A 16,550-nucleotide genomic window follows, 5' to 3' on the forward strand; every position below is an offset into this window, starting at 1 on the left:
CTTAATGAATAAAAAATCAAAAAAGAAGAAAAAATGTATGATTTGTGGTGAATATCATAACATAGCACATTTAAGTAATCACATATCAAGTCGAAAACATCTAAAAGCATTATCAAAAATAAAAGATGGAGAAATTATAGAATATGACACTGCTTTTGAATCTAGATTAAGATCTTATAGAATTAATAATTATAATAATATTATAATCCCCTTAGAGTTTTTACAAGAGAAAAGAAAAATTGTAATTGATAAAATAAGACAAATTTTGAATGAATTTAATGGAATAAAAGTCAATTTAAAATTGTTTTGTTTGTATAGGTTAGATGATGAAATTCAGGAATTTTCATTCAAAACTGAGAATCAAATTATATTAAATTCTAATGATTTACATACTTTTTATGATAATGCTATTGACAAATTAATTAATGAATCTGATGAATTTATAGCAAAAGGCTCTGGCTGGAGTCTTGAAGAAATTAGATTTTTGGAATTGAGAATAAATAAATATCAACCTTTGAGTGGATCAAGTTATATTGATTTACCTAAAAAAATTAAATCTAAAAAAGCTATAATAAATGTTAAAAATACAGATAATAAATGTTTTATGTGGTCTATATTATCAGCGATTCATCCTGTAAAAAAAGATCCTCAAAGAGTGTCAAAATATGAACAATTTAAAGATGAATTGAATTTTAAAGGAATTAATTTCCCTGTTTCATTAAATAATATTAAAAATTTTGAAAAACTGAATAATATATCTGTAAATGTTTATAGTTATGACAGTTCGATTTATCCACTTAGAATAACTAACAATAAATTACAAAATCATGTAAACTTGTTTTATATGAAAGATGAGCAAAATGATCATTATTGTTGGATTAAAGATATAAATAAATTGGTCGGATCCCAAATTACTGTTGATCATCGAATATTTTTATGTGATAGATGTTTAAATCATTTTTATTCTGAGGAAAAATTAAAAATGCATGAAGAATACTGTAAAAAGAAAGAAGCTGTCACAATTAATATGCCAGAAAAAGGTAAAGTTATTCGATTTAAAAAATATAATCATAAAATGAGAAATCCATTTACTATATACGCAGATTTTGAGTGTCTTTTACATAAAATGGATACAAGTGAACCAGATCAAACTAAATCGTATACTATGAAATATCAGAAACATGAATCTGATAATTTTTGCTATTATATCAAATATGAAAATGAATATTTTAAACCTCCTATTCATTATAGAGGACCTGATGCAATAAAAAAGTTTATATCTATGTTAAAAGAGGATACTCTCGAAATTGAAATTTTTATAAAAGAGAAAACTGAAAAATATGAAAGTCTTAAATCAATGATAGATTTCGATAAAAATCATTACAAAAGAACTAATATTTGTCATATATGTGAAAATGAAATCTTAAAGGATTCTCCTGTTGATGGGGAAAAAAAAGTAATTGATCACTGTCATTTAACCGGAAAATATAGAGGTCCAGCTCATAATATTTGTAATTTAAATTATAAAATTCCAAAATTTATTCCAGTAAAAATCCATAATTTAACAGGTTATGATTCTCATTTATTTATAAAAGAGCTCGGATTTGATAAATCAAAAATAGATGCTATACCTAATACTGAAGAAAAATATATATCTTTCAGCAAAAAAATAGGAGGAATGAAATTGAGATTTATTGATTCATTTAAATTTATGTCATCCAGTTTAGATCAATTATCAAAAAACTTGAGAAAGATGCCTGAAAATGAGTTGAGTAAATATCCGTCAAAAATAAGAGAAATGAAATATATTAATTATTTAAAATCGAAATTTAGAGAGACATCATTACATTTTCCTGATGACAAATTAGATCTCATAACAAGAAAAGGTGTATATCCGTATGATTATATGGATTCTAAAGATAAATATGAAGAAACAAAATTACCTCCAAAAGATAAATTTTATAATAAATTGAATGAATGTCATATAACTGATGAAGAATATCAACATGCTCAACGTGTTTGGAAAGCATTTAATATAAAAAATTTGGGTGAATATACAGATTTATATGTTAAAACAGATGTATTAATTTTAACAGATGTATTTGAAAATTTTAGAGATGTTTGTTTAAAAACTTATAAATTAGATCCAGATTGGTATTTTACTGCTCCTGGTTTATCTTGGGATGCAATGTTAAAAATGACAAAAATTAAATTAGATTTATTAGATGATTATGATATGATTCTTATGTTAGAAAAAGGATTAAGAGGTGGAGTTTCGCAATGTTGTAATAGATATGGGAAAGCAAATAATAAATATATGAAAAATTATGATGAAAGCAAAGAATCCAATTTTTTAATGTATTTAGATGCTAATAACTTATATGGATGGGCAATGAGTCAATATTTACCTTATGGAGGATTTAAATGGATAAATACAAATGCAATACAAAATGCAATACAAAATATTCTTAAATGTCCTGATGATTCAGAAAAAGGATATATATTGGAAGTTGATTTAGAATATCCAAAAGAATTACATGATTATCATACAGATTTACCATTATGTCCTGAAAATAGAATTCCTGAAAATTCTAAACAAGGTAAGTTATTAACAACTTTATACGATAAAGAGAAATATGTAGTTCATTATAGAAGTTTAAAACAGTATTTGAAAATGGGTTTAAAAATTATAAAAGTACATAGAATATTGAAATTCAAACAATCGAATTGGTTGAAAAAATATATAGATTTAAACACTGAAATGAGAAAACGAGCAACTAATGATTTTGAGAAAGATTTTTATAAATTGATGAATAACTCAGTATTTGGAAAAACCATGGAAAACATAAGAAAACGAATAGATATAAGATTATGTTGTAATTATGATCAAGTTAAAAAATTAATTGCCAAACCTCATTTTAAAAGTCGAACTATTTTTGATGAAAATTTGGTTGCTGTTCATATGAAAAAGACAAAAATACTTTTTAATAAACCAATCTATGTTGGAATGAGTATATTAGATTTGTCTAAATATTTAATGTATGATTTCCATTATAATGTAATGAAGCCAAGATATAAGAATAATATTAAATTATTATATATGGATACAGATAGTTTCATATATGATATTAAAACAGATGATTTTTATGAAGATATGAAATCTATGATTGATTATTTTGATACTTCTGATTATCAAGAAAATAATCTATATAATATGCCGAGATGTAATAAAAAAATATTGGGTAAAATGAAAGATGAAAATAGTGGTGTTATTATGGAAGAATTTGTAGGTTTAAGAAGTAAAATGTATGCAATCAGACTAGAAAAATGTGAAATTAAAAAATCGAAAGGAGTTAAAAAATCTGTAGTTAAAAATAGAATATCATTTGATGATTATAAAAAATGTTTATTTGATAAAATTCATCAATATAGAACACAGAATTTAATTCGAAGTATGAAACATGAGCTGTATTCAATTCAAATAAATAAAATAGCTTTATCAGCAAAAGATGATAAAAGATATATTTTAGAAGATGGAATTCACACTTTAGCATTGGGTCATTATAAGACGATAGATTCTTAAAGGTGAAACCTTTCGGTTTTAAAAATAACTTTAAATAAATGGAGGATCTAGAACAACTTACACAAGAACTTATGAAACTAAATTCAAAATATTTAAGATCTGACTTGCATGAATTAATAACGAAATATGTCAAAGAAATAATTAATTCATATACAAATAAAATATCTAATGCATTGGAAAATATCGATTCAAACACACAATTAATCAACTCAATTGAAGAAATAATCGATTCATAAGATTTTTTTCTAAATAAATGGAAGCTTTCAATAGACTTAAGCCACTTGTAACATATAGATTAAAAGATTTAAAGAATGGTGAATACACTCTATTATCTTTGAAAAAAATTCAATCTGCTAAATATGGATATATAGTTATTGCAAAATTACAAGTTGAAGGGCAAGAAAAAGAATATTTTCTCCCTAAACATAAATCTAATATATCTGATGAAGCAATTGATATAATTAATGAAGGCTCATATATTTTTGGTTATAGAGGTAAGGTTGATGGTAAATATGATGATTGCTATATCAAGAAAATTGAATAGTGAAACCTTTTTCTTTTTATATTTTTATTCTTATATTTTTATTCTTATATTTTTATTTCTTTTAATGTGTATAATAATGTGAACAACGCATGAATTTATATTGATTTTAAGACGATAGCCTTTCGGTTAATTTGTTAACTTTTTCCAAGTTTTGGCTTGATATTTTAAATTATTGATGTTATTTTGGTGTGCTAATTATGACCTTTTTGCACTATTTTTGCTCTAAATTTTGACTTGATACTTTAAATTATTGATGTTATTTTGGTGTGCTAATTATGACCTTTTTACACTATTTTTGCTCTAAATTTTGAGGTTATTTGATGGATTTTTAAGGTGTGCTAATTATGCCCTTTTTACACTATTTTTGCTCTAAATTTTGATGTTATTTTAAATTATTGATGGTTTTTAAGGTGTGCTAATTATGCCCTTTTTACACTATTTTTGCTCTAAATTTTGATGTTATTTTAAATTATTGATGGTTTTTAAGGTGCGCCAGAACAGGCATTTATATACTACTGATCTGTCGTTAGAATATAGCATAGATCGCCAAATTCTAGCGATTTTAGAGATGAATACTTGTGTCGAAATGGAAAAATGTCAACATTTCCGCTTGGTTTGATTTGGTTTGGGTTCAGTTAATGCAAAAATACCAAATTCCGTTTGTAACACTTCCGGAAATACACTTACCTCAAAAAATGCTTTTAAGACTTCAGTTGTATTATTGCGCATAATTTACATACAGTTTTGTGTCGAATTTTGATTTATAAAGCTTCTTCGATCATTAATATCGTTTTGAGATAAAACCCAGTTTAGATATCTTTTCTTCATTAATTGGTTGTAAAATTTGGACGCAATTTGAAAGTCAAAATTTGAATCGGCAATTATCAAGGAAAGAATACACATTAAATTTCTTTTATCTATGCCATTAGAGTTTTGAGCCATCACGTTCTTATGGACATCATTATGATGGAAAGCCAACAGATGGTCAATTCCAGATGAAATGGACTTCAGATTTGGTTGTACAAGAATGTGCTGAATTTCGATCTCGAGCTCTCTGAGTTTTAGATATCATGTTCTATACAATTAGGATTTAAAAGACAGACTTCCTTGAGGTTGATTTCTTCCAAAATTTGAAATAAAGAAGAAAATGAGAAGTATTTGTTATCAGAACTTTTGCATGTCTGTTTGTGTGCATCTGAAACTAGAACTCTAAAAGGTATAAACAAAAAATTTTACATATGGTTTTATTGCTAATAATGGATCTATTTCAAATTTTAGCTATACAAAATATACAAAGATCTCAATGTCTGTCGATCTATCTATTTAGTAGACTAATAAACTAAGCAGGAACACACAATAATCTAAGGGCCATAAGCTAGATGACTGAATTGAAATCAAAATTATAGATATGTATCAAATGCTTGACTTAATCCGCCGACAGTTTATATGTGCGTAATGATTTTTGCTTAAAAAACAATATAAACTCGTATAATTTCGTATTTGAGACAGATTTGTATTAAATTTCGATGCTTGCGTATTAATCGCAAAATGCTGTCTAATTGCTAAAAAAAAAAAAATAGCTAAAGATTTCACGACTTATGGTAACCAACCATTGCCAACAATTAATTGCGAAGGATAATAAATGCACTAGAAGATTCTTCTCTCTAAAAAAAAAAAAGACTATGTTCGTCAATAATATGTGGTCAATGGCGCAGTATAGCCAAATATGACTCTTGCACCAATAAACCCCACAAAACCAAACCAAACATGTGGTTAATACAAAAATACGTAAATTTTGATCGATCTCTGGGAAGAGATATTGTTCCAAAACTGTATACTCGATTCTCCTTGCCGTACTCCAAAGCTGCGTTTAAAACACCCGTAAACATATGAGAATATGAAGGAGAAATTATTCTGAATGATAATATATGCATCGAAAGTTAACAGCTGTAGTTGACTTGTAAGAAGATTCAAAATCCTCCTGTAGAATAAATTATATCACGTAATTCTTTTTTGTACATGGCAACAAATATTTACATGTTTGACTTGGTACTTTCTTGTACACATAGAGGCCAAATTAAAGGACAAAAAGGAAATATTTAATCGTCGAAGATTTCGACCTCAAGATTTTGATGAATCTTCTCGTTTTAGACTTTTATAAATATTTTTTTAAAGGAATAATGATTGACTGTGAATACGATAACTGAAAAATGGAACTTGGTATGAGGCTTTAACACCAGATTTGTAGTTTTTTAAATAAAATTTTGAACTTATCTATACATAAGATGGTGGTTTGTCTATCTGTTGAAGTGAACGATAATTAGAAAATGTAAAAAACTAGATAAACAGAAATTTGTACACAATTTTAGCATTAAAAATGTAATCTATATCAAATTTTAAATGAAATCCGTCAACATTTCGACCATCTCTCTGCCGTAAATGCATGTAAGCGCAACAACTAAAAACACGCTAAGACTTAAATCACTGAAATTTAGAGCATAAATTTGCAAATTCAATATAAAATTGCAGTTATATGCCAATTTTTATCGACTACACTCCACTGATAAAAAAAAATAATTCAAAACGGCATACTCAATTTGTTTTATATCGCTATGTAGCACAGAACGCTCCAGTGAATCTTAAAAATATTTTACTGAAGTGATTAAAACCTTGTTACATAAAATATTTAAATGAAAATTTTATTTACTATTAACCCCAGCGAACCGGTTGGTAGCCAAAGTCGGCTTGTTAAAAATTTTTTAGAAATGTTAGGTATATCTTTATTCTACCAGAAATATAGCAATCCTTTTTTTTTCTGATGTTGTTGCAATTAATTGCTATAACAACTGGAAAGTAATTCTGCTCTCTAATGAATAATCTTTTTACATTCATTTTTCAGAGAAACAAGATAAACATGAAGGGTTTTGGAAAAATGACCAGAAACATGGAGAAGGAAAATTTAGCATACATGAAAACGGCCTTGAATTCACTGGCTTATGGATCAACGACAATTTCTGCTGTGGTTTCCTTGAACTTAAAAATCCTGACGCACCCTTTCCGATGAAGCTAAAAATTCCAAAGGTAATAAGTTAAGTAATTCTTCTACAAAAATCTTCTAAGAAAGTAGTTCTAATAAATACAGCGGCGATATCCCAAACTAAACTAGCCTTGTTTTAAAATCCACTATACCACAACCACAAACTGGTTACTCCGACCTGCTGGAAGGCACACGAAAAACTCTGAATGACCAGACCACTGCAACAGCAACACTGGCGAGAACTGTGGTTGAATCCTAAGTGCCATCACTGGCCACGGTACAACCCTTTCCTAAGGAAATACGTCCCGTCATCAATGGTAGGAGCCAGACCTCCACCTTTTTGTGTACCCACAAGGGTGGCGAAAACCAACCAGCATGCCGGAAGCTTCTTATCCTCAATTATGAGGTGCCCCGCCCCTTGGCACAAAATCCACTATAGATTAAAAACGTTTAAATTGATTAGATTTAATTTAATTTAGTTGGATTGATTTTCAGTTTTAGAATTAGTTCATATTTTGAACCTGCGATATTCATGTAGCTGGTTAGAAAGATGTGTGAGTGTGTTGCAGGTACATTTTACAGACCCCGAAGGTGAGAAAAGCAGTTTGATGGTCCCTCCGCGTGCGATTGCTTTTGAAGTGGACAGTGAAAGTCAGATGATCTGATGTGATAAATAACGAATTGTGAAAGCCTGTGACCGAACTTGGGATTGTTCCAAAAATTTCTAAACAATAACTGTGACTCAAAATTAATTTTTCAGATCGATTCTGAACTGGGAAACTGAAACTGAAATCCTAAGGCTCACGACTGAAACAAACATATTCATCGCCATGGTCCTCCCACAGGACGGGCTCCCCATTATTTTATTGGAGATTATCGACACCACAGCATTGTTATACTGCTTGGATATGAAGCCATCTCTTAACCACGATTCGCGGTGTCTCCCGGAGGGGAATAAATACAGAGTAAACACATCAAAAGTACTCCCGCCTTGTCGAAGCACTAAGGACCGAACATAATGACCGTTATGGCGGCAACACGTAGATGGGAACTAAGATTGAATCCTAATGATCATAGTTGGTAGAGAATATACCACCTCCCATAGGAAGTATGCCTCACCATTGTAGTGAAAGTAATTTAACCCTATACCATTGCTATCTCATCAGGGAAGAAAGAATCAACTAGGGAATCAAAAGATTCTCATCTTCATATCTGGTATGACCCGAATGGAGATAATAGATAGTTTTATGGAAAACTAATAGCAATTAAATTATATAAACTTCATTCATTAATTATATAAACTTCATTCATAAAATCACAAGCTGTAGACCATTATTACAGTTAATCTATTACAACTAGGAATATTTTCCCATCCAGTTTCAAATATTTCCACAATAGAGATTTTTTGGATTAAAAATTCTTTGGTCAACATAAAAAAGTGAAGGACGGAACTCCCAACCTCACTCCTTTCAACAGCTTAAGCTTCCAGAACAGCTGAATTACAGAAAAACGTCATCAATAAAATTCATCGTTTAGTATTGGTAAACAAATAGATGTTTTGACTTTTTCCCTTTGACCGATTATCCCTAAAATTTGATATATATCATTAATTTTGACGTCAATGAGAATAACGTATAAAGAAATAAATAGATCACATTTCTAACCAACTTTCCAAACTGAACTCAAATTGTTGGGGCTTATATCCAAACTAGCAACAGTTAAGTTACACCCAGAAACATCATGAACTTTATCGGCAATTTATGCTAGTTCATCTAACGTAGCTTTAGAAACCGAAAATATCGGCTGGGAATTTGAAACCAAACGATGTAACCGCAATGCCATTTTATCAGGAATAAACTTCGCATATAATCAGCAAACGTAAGTAGTATCACAAAGATGAAAATATTCAAATATTAAATGCAATGAACTCCATGATGCAAAACTCTAACGTATGCTGTTTTTAAGTGCTCCATAAGCATTTTCTGCTGAAAGGTTTCATATAATATCCCTAACATACGACGGCCGGCGTCCTGGCATAGGGGTAGCGCGTCTTCCCCGTGATCTGGGCGTCCCAGTTTGGGCATGGTTGTTCTTCTACTTCTGTGTTCTATCTGTGAGGTGTGTGAATGAATGTGCCCTCCTGTAAAAAGGGGTTGTGCAAGCGAATGAGTGATGCGTGAGTAGTCAAGTCGTACCCTTGGCTCTAGTTGGCTCTACGATAAAAGCAACAGACGCTCCCCCTTAGGCTTAAATCGGCTGTCTTCGAACAGCGGGCTTATCCGTGGCAAGTGCCATAAAAAACAACAACACATACGACGACATTACATTTGGAACTCAAGGCTGCTACAATACATGACATTTTGTAGATGCATTTTTAATGTCAGTGAATATGTATTGACATTCTATTTGATAAAACTAAAGTTAGGAGTCATTTTCCCAAAACATTAGTCCAAGAAACGCTACTCCGGAAAGTTGAGCATCTTGCTGAGTAGCAAGAACGTCTTTCGCCTGAAACTTGTTTCTATTCAAAGGGGGGGGGGGCTATAATTAGCCAAACATCAAAGAGAAAAAAGTTTAAGATTTTTTTTTTTTTTCTACAATATTACATTTAAAAATGAAAAAACTTCTTGACAGGAAAAATGCTATCATTGGAACAGAGAGCTGGTCCAAAAAATAAACGCAGATCTTTACTCCTCCACATTTTTAGGAAAAACGCTCAAGAAATGTTACTGTACTGTCACCAACTACAGCTACAGCTTGAATTAAATGTACATAAGTTATTAATGCGGTGCACACATATAATCCGGTGTAATAATTGCAAGCCATGGCAAGCAACAGTTACAAGGGATTTTTGGCGCGTAATTTGGCGCTGTAAATATTTGGCGCGAATTTTAACATTTTTATTGAATCTAGCGTACCATCTTTGGCAGTTAATCTTTAGAAGGCAACTAATACACAACTACGAAAAATCGTATAGATATTATGGATGTCTTTTTTCCCCCAGCGATTGAAACCAAGTTTTGACAGAGAACTACAGTTGCAATCTAAAGACCACATACAAAATTTCAAAAATATTGCGTTTGCATGTATGCGAATTTACAGAACGACAGACGGTCAACTGATTGACAGATTTTGTTTAAAATTTGATATAATATTTTACACATTAGATTCTAAAACTGTCGAACAAATTTCATTTAGATAATTATTACCTTTTTCAATTATTTTGTTCATAAGCATGCAAAAGTGCAGTCCAGCAGACGGTCAACCACTTCATAAATTTGGTTCCAAAATTTATACATATCTATATTATAGATGATACATCTGGAATCAAACGTTTTTTTAAAATCTATTTACGTTTTGCGGTTATCATTTTCATTTGAATTTTCACAGCCGGAACAGACAGATTTCCTCAATGAATATCGTTCAAAACGATAGAAATCTACAAATCTGTTGTAAAGACCATACCAAATTTCATCCATCTAGCTCAAAGCATTTCTGAGTCGTGTTCACAGACTGACAGACATAACTCCAAAAATGGATTTTTCGAATTCTGGGAGGCCTGGTTTGGTTTGGATTTTTGGCGCAAAAGCCTTTTTTGACCACTGGGAGGTCTGAAATGTGGAGATTTCTTCAAAATATCGAGTTCAAATGCTTTGACGATTACAATACTTCCGTTACACATACTTCATATTCAAGAAAATAAAAATTAATGAAATAAAAGCGTGGCTTTGATGCATGGAATTTGTGTAAAAAAATTGTAGTTTAGCTGGAAGAGTCTAGGCAAGTAGAAATATATGTATTTAGTTCTTTAAAATTAAAAAAAAGTGCCAATTTAATTTCCTATTAATAATTTACAAAGTTTTAAAAACGTTTTTGATTACATTTCGCAACAATATTTTTCATTGTTTTAGTTCCTGCTAGGATATTAAATATAATTTTTGAGTGCGTGTTGTCTTTGGAATACAATGAATGTAAAATTTAAAAGTAAAATAGAGATTTGAAATTCTTAACTTTTTTCCCGCGTAAATCTTAACGAGAGCAAAGTTGATATTAAATTAAATTTGAGTTTCACTTACCAAAGAAAGATTCACCAAATTTATAAATATATCAAAATGACAAATCTTTACTTGCAGACAAGAAATCTTCTAATTAAAATTAAATTATACAGCAAATTAAGTAATAATATAAAATTACAATTTTATTTAAATTTAAATAAATATTTCAATGACAAAAATTCGAATTATTATCTCATTCGCATTAATTTTATATTATGCTTTCCTTTTCAGTGGACACTCATGAAACCTGAAGAAGTTATTACTAATGCAAAGAAGTATTATATAGAAAAATCAGTAATGGAAGCTCAAAAATAATCATCAGATGAAATGAAATAAAATACATGTAACAAATATTTGCACACCATGTTTTTATTTAATTTGATTTGTTTCGTATTTACAAAAATGGAATATTTTAATCAGATTTTCATATACTTCCGAGGGCACTCAAGCTTTGAAATTTAATATATTTGCGTGTTTTTGATAATAACACACTTTTTAAATATTTTTAAAAGCTCATGATCAATGAATCTCTCAATTTTTATTAGCTTTGATTCTTTACGAGTGGCGCCATCTGGTGCGAATTTGAGAAAAATTAATTATATAATTCCATAATAATAATAACAAATAAGAAATTACTTCAGATTAAAAAGCAAAAAATAAAATACAAAGAAAGCTTAAAAGCACGCTTTTATTTCTTAATACAAATGCAGAATTTTTTTTTTTTTTTATCATAGATACTCATAGCAAAGATCGCAGAAAGCGCAATACATTGGGAAAAAATACAACAAATTATAATTAATAATACAAATAATTTTTAAACATTCTTTAAAACTAAAATATATCAAGAGTGCTCAGAGTAGAATACTTAATGTACTTAGAGTATTAATATCAATGCTTCATGTTTTTGTAATTTATGCTTTGATTTTCAAATTCTGGATTTCTAAAATCTTAGTTTCTTTAGTTTAGATACCAGCGGGAGATGTTAGATACCTCTGAAATTTTCTCGCATAAATAATAATATGATAATTCTTTAATAAATATACTTGTATTATCTTTTTTATATTCCGTTTACGAGAAAGCAAAAAAAGTGAGCTTTAAATTTTTTCTTTAGTAGTTTTGTTAACATTCATTTAAAAAACGGCAAATTCTAAAGAAAAATGCACATCATTTAGTCATTCATTCAATGAGAAACATAAATCCATGATAACATAATTCCATTTCGGTGAACTAATTTCCCATTTTGTCTAAATTGTTTGTTTTTTACTAATGGCACTTCATAATCCCGCTGACGAACTGTCAGCGATTCAAGGCGAGTGTGCAGTGGCTTCCGAGAGCAAAGCCCTGAGCACACGAGGGCAGAAGTCTGATTTCAAGCTCATATAAAGATGACACATGCATTCGCTTGCACAACCCCTTTTTACAGGGGAGCTCTTTCACACACCTCACAGATAGAACAAGGGTAGAGAACAACTATGCCCGAACCAGGATTCGAACACGGGAACTACGGGGAAGACGCTCTGCCCCTGGGCCAGATAGCCGGCTATCTAAATTGTAGATGAGTTTAATTTATAATTGCGTTCAAAACAATAAAATTTCAAATTAAGTTTTGCTGTACGGGCGAAAGTAATTAAATTCCATTGTTTTAACGGAATGTTAAGAGTCAAGATAAAATTAACTGAGTGTTCTTTTTTTTACATTTTTTCATCAGTATATACAGTAATCGCTTTTAGTGATCACGGATATACTGATAGTTTGTACTGATCAAAATACTTTAGGACAGATGTCATGTATTTAAATACATATAAAATTGGCCGGTTCTAGTGATCATCAGTTTGCTTGTCAGGATCCATTGCGATGATCGTATGCGAAAGTTTAACACCGACGGTAAATCAGAGACTAAAGAAGAAAAGAAAGGAAAGGAAAGGAGGGTAAAAAAACATTTCCTTCAGATCATTACCTCCACTGAGCCATCTTTTTTCATCTGTCCGCAGCAGCGTTCTACCTGCCAGAAAACACGATCAGTTTCACAATTGCATAAGTAAACAACCCTTTTATGAGATCATAGATATAATAAGAAATAAATCCAATATACACAATATTCTATCTCACTTATGATCATATTACCATTCATTTTCATGCTATTGGATTTTGCATCATTTCAGATTCAGCATTAATGTTCCAATTTCAGAGCCTAATTGGCAGTTTATGAGCACAATGAAACAACAGGCAGAAATGGTATAATGATAAGCGGTTCAACGCGAATCACACAATTTAAGGTTTGAAATTCCTTTCTCAAAGATCTTGAAGAATGATAGTAATGGTACAAAATATTCAACTGATATGAAACGAAACAATCATAGCCGGATAAAGTGCCCACTGAGTCAATCAGCTGATTTTCTTGGGACGATTTTTCGATAAATGCAGTTTTGACAATTCTTTATCGCAATCCTAAGTACACTTTGTTACTATTTCTTGTATTCTACAAGTTGGCGGAGTTTGGCGAATTTTTGGATGGTTGGCAAGAAATCGAACATCAGTCTCCCTCAATCAGCTATCAATAAAGACCTAAGTCCCCACAGCATGTACACTACCCGTCCCGGAAACGCTGAGTGTTCCTATTCACATCTGTTATGCATACAGAAGTGAAATGCAATTCACTTGCCGACTTATCACGCATCTCCCAATAATGAGGCCTAGGAATTCGAAATTTAGTATTAATTAGCTACTTCCTTACTAATAATAAAGAAAAATGGTGTACTGGTACTCTAGAGGACATATCCTTAAACCTAAAAACGCTTCTTGATACAGATGCACTTTGGAGGTTGAGATTGTAAAGATTTTTATTCGTTTAATTTTATTGAAAATCGTTTACTTTTATTGAAATTAATTCGTTGAATTATTGAATTTTATTAGTTTAATTTTATTGAAATTCGTTTACTTTTATTGAAATTAATTCGTTGAATTATTGAATTTTATTAGTTTAATTTTATTGAAATTCGTTTACTTTAATTGAAATTAATTCATTGAATTATTGAATTTTATTCGTTTAATTTTATTAAAATTTGAACTGAGTAAAATTTTAACTTTTTTCCTAAAATTGCCAAAAATATGTCTGCACAATAAAGTTTTATAATATCTTAAAATTAAAAAAAAAAAATCTTGCCAATGATGCCAGTTTTGTAGTTGCGCAGTTTTATCTATGAAAGTAGATAAAACTGTGCAACTATGGAATTGATTTTTAAAAATACTTCACACTTTTTTTTGCAACAACGTATTTTGTTTCAAAGAAAATTGTAATCGGTTTTTCACTTTTGTTACAAATTATTTCATCCCGGAGAGTTCTTCGGCTGTTGATGAAGATACAACTTATTTCGTCATGTCTTTCTTTAAAATACGCTTTTAATAAACGTTTTGAATTTTAGCTTCACAACTAAACAAAGATGAAAAATTCTCAAAATACATCTATTTTTAAATAGTCACAGCAAGAAACTTTTTGTAATAGTGTAAGTTTAATCGCTTTAATTTCAAATTCAAATTTTAGTTAAGATAATAGAAAATTAAGGAGATACATTGTACAATGAGTAGAGCAGTGTAAGACTTCTAAAATAATAAGCATTACATGCATATCAAAATTTGAAGTTTTAAAATACTTAACTGAGGAAGCCAGTAAAAGAAAGCAACACAAAATATTTAATTGAAAATTTTAATCCAAACAAATTATTCAACTAATCATAAAAGTCGGCTCATAATAAATGTTTGCTAAAAATGTATTCTAACTTTATTTATTCAACATGACTGTCACCATCATAATATTTACTCGATTTAAATGGAGAACTATTTTGACACAGCCGATATTGTTAGATTATAAATTTCAGTTATAATGTAGAACTATTAGTTATGACAGAAAAACTCATTTGTCCCGATAATTCCTCGGTTCACATTCAACTAATACTAATTCAAATAGGTGCAATATTCAGGATAGACTTACAATTATCATTAATAAAAATCAGGGGGGGGGAATTTAAAAATAGCTACTGTGGAGAAATGAAAGAATTATGTAGTCTGCTCTTATATAATCACCTTTGACAGCTAGGTGGTTCTTTAGAAAGAAGCAAATTCAACAGAAATACCTTAAAAATTAGCTATGCTGACAATTTTTTCTTCTATTTCACTATTTAGATATAAAATAAAATAAATAAAGGCTTTTCTCCTTTACTGGATTGCATTTTGTGAAGGAAGTCACAACAGAGATACTGAAACATGATAAAACATCAAATTTGTCATTGAATACTTATTTTATTGATATAAAAATATATTTATGAATACAAAATATTTTTTCTAATTTAAATATAAGGCACTATGAACAACAGTCTTCAACAGAATTAAAAATGAATTTTCTTCTAATCTGAATAGATTAGCACTATATTTGAACAATCATAATAAATATCATATTGAAATTTTAAAACATAGCTTTGAGGGGAAAATATTTGACTTAAATTTAAATGCACAGTTTATAAAAAAATAATTTCAAATGAAAAAGAAAAGAATGAAGATCATCTATCATTCAAGAAGAAAATTTAGAAAATTAGCAACATAAAATATAATACATTATTTTATATCCATTTGGATTTTTTGGAAACAAAATTAATATCCGATAGTATTATATAGTGACAAAATTCTAAACTAAGAAACATTTAAAATATTAAGTCTGAAATCATTGACAACTGTAGATGACAACATAAACCATTTAGTGTTCAAATACACCCAGTTAGTCCTGAATAAGGGTGATGTATTCGTAACTATTTAATTTATTTGAACAGTATTCAGCATGAATAATCTATATTTTGTGTGATAAATCCCAGAGCTGAAAATGAATTCTGTTTCATTTTATAGAATTCTTTTGATATTTTTATATTGCATAGAGCATAACATTAAGATTGTCACTGATACCTCTTATTCACTATAACAGTAATAATATTATTGAATATAGAATTAACTAATGTTATTGACTTTAACACTTGTCAATGATTATAACAAACAGCAACAATAGCATAAATTAAACAACATGCACCGAAGTACAAAACACAAGAATACTGAATCCAATAATAACAAAGAAGAAATATGAAATAAAACAGTTTGAAATATTTAATTCTGTTATCGCTAATTTTTTAAATCAAAAATCAGTTTGAGTTCTATTATGTTTATTAGCTATACAATTAGCATTACTAAAAATTTATTACTTTTAGGTAAATGGAAGATTAAAAGTCATTTTAAATTTAAATTAAATTAAAAAGTCATTTTTAAATTTTATAAAATTGTTCCATTATACAC

General features: G+C 29.3%; 1 protein-coding gene across 1 annotated transcript in view; it reads left to right on the plus strand.

The window, feature by feature from the left end:
* Positions 1-11,534, plus strand: part of LOC129975543 (MORN repeat-containing protein 3-like) — a 32,316-nt gene extending 20,782 nt beyond the window's left edge. The window contains exons 4-5 of the mRNA XM_056088604.1: positions 7,027-7,208; positions 11,451-11,534. Coding sequence (XP_055944579.1) covers positions 7,027-7,208; positions 11,451-11,534 — 266 coding nt within the window. The remainder of the gene's footprint in view (positions 1-7,026; positions 7,209-11,450) is intronic.
* The last annotated feature ends 5,016 nt before the right edge of the window (positions 11,535-16,550 follow it).

This window comes from Argiope bruennichi, chromosome 7 (genome assembly GCF_947563725.1).
Source record: "Argiope bruennichi chromosome 7, qqArgBrue1.1, whole genome shotgun sequence".
Taxonomy (NCBI): Eukaryota; Metazoa; Arthropoda; class Arachnida; order Araneae; family Araneidae; genus Argiope; species Argiope bruennichi.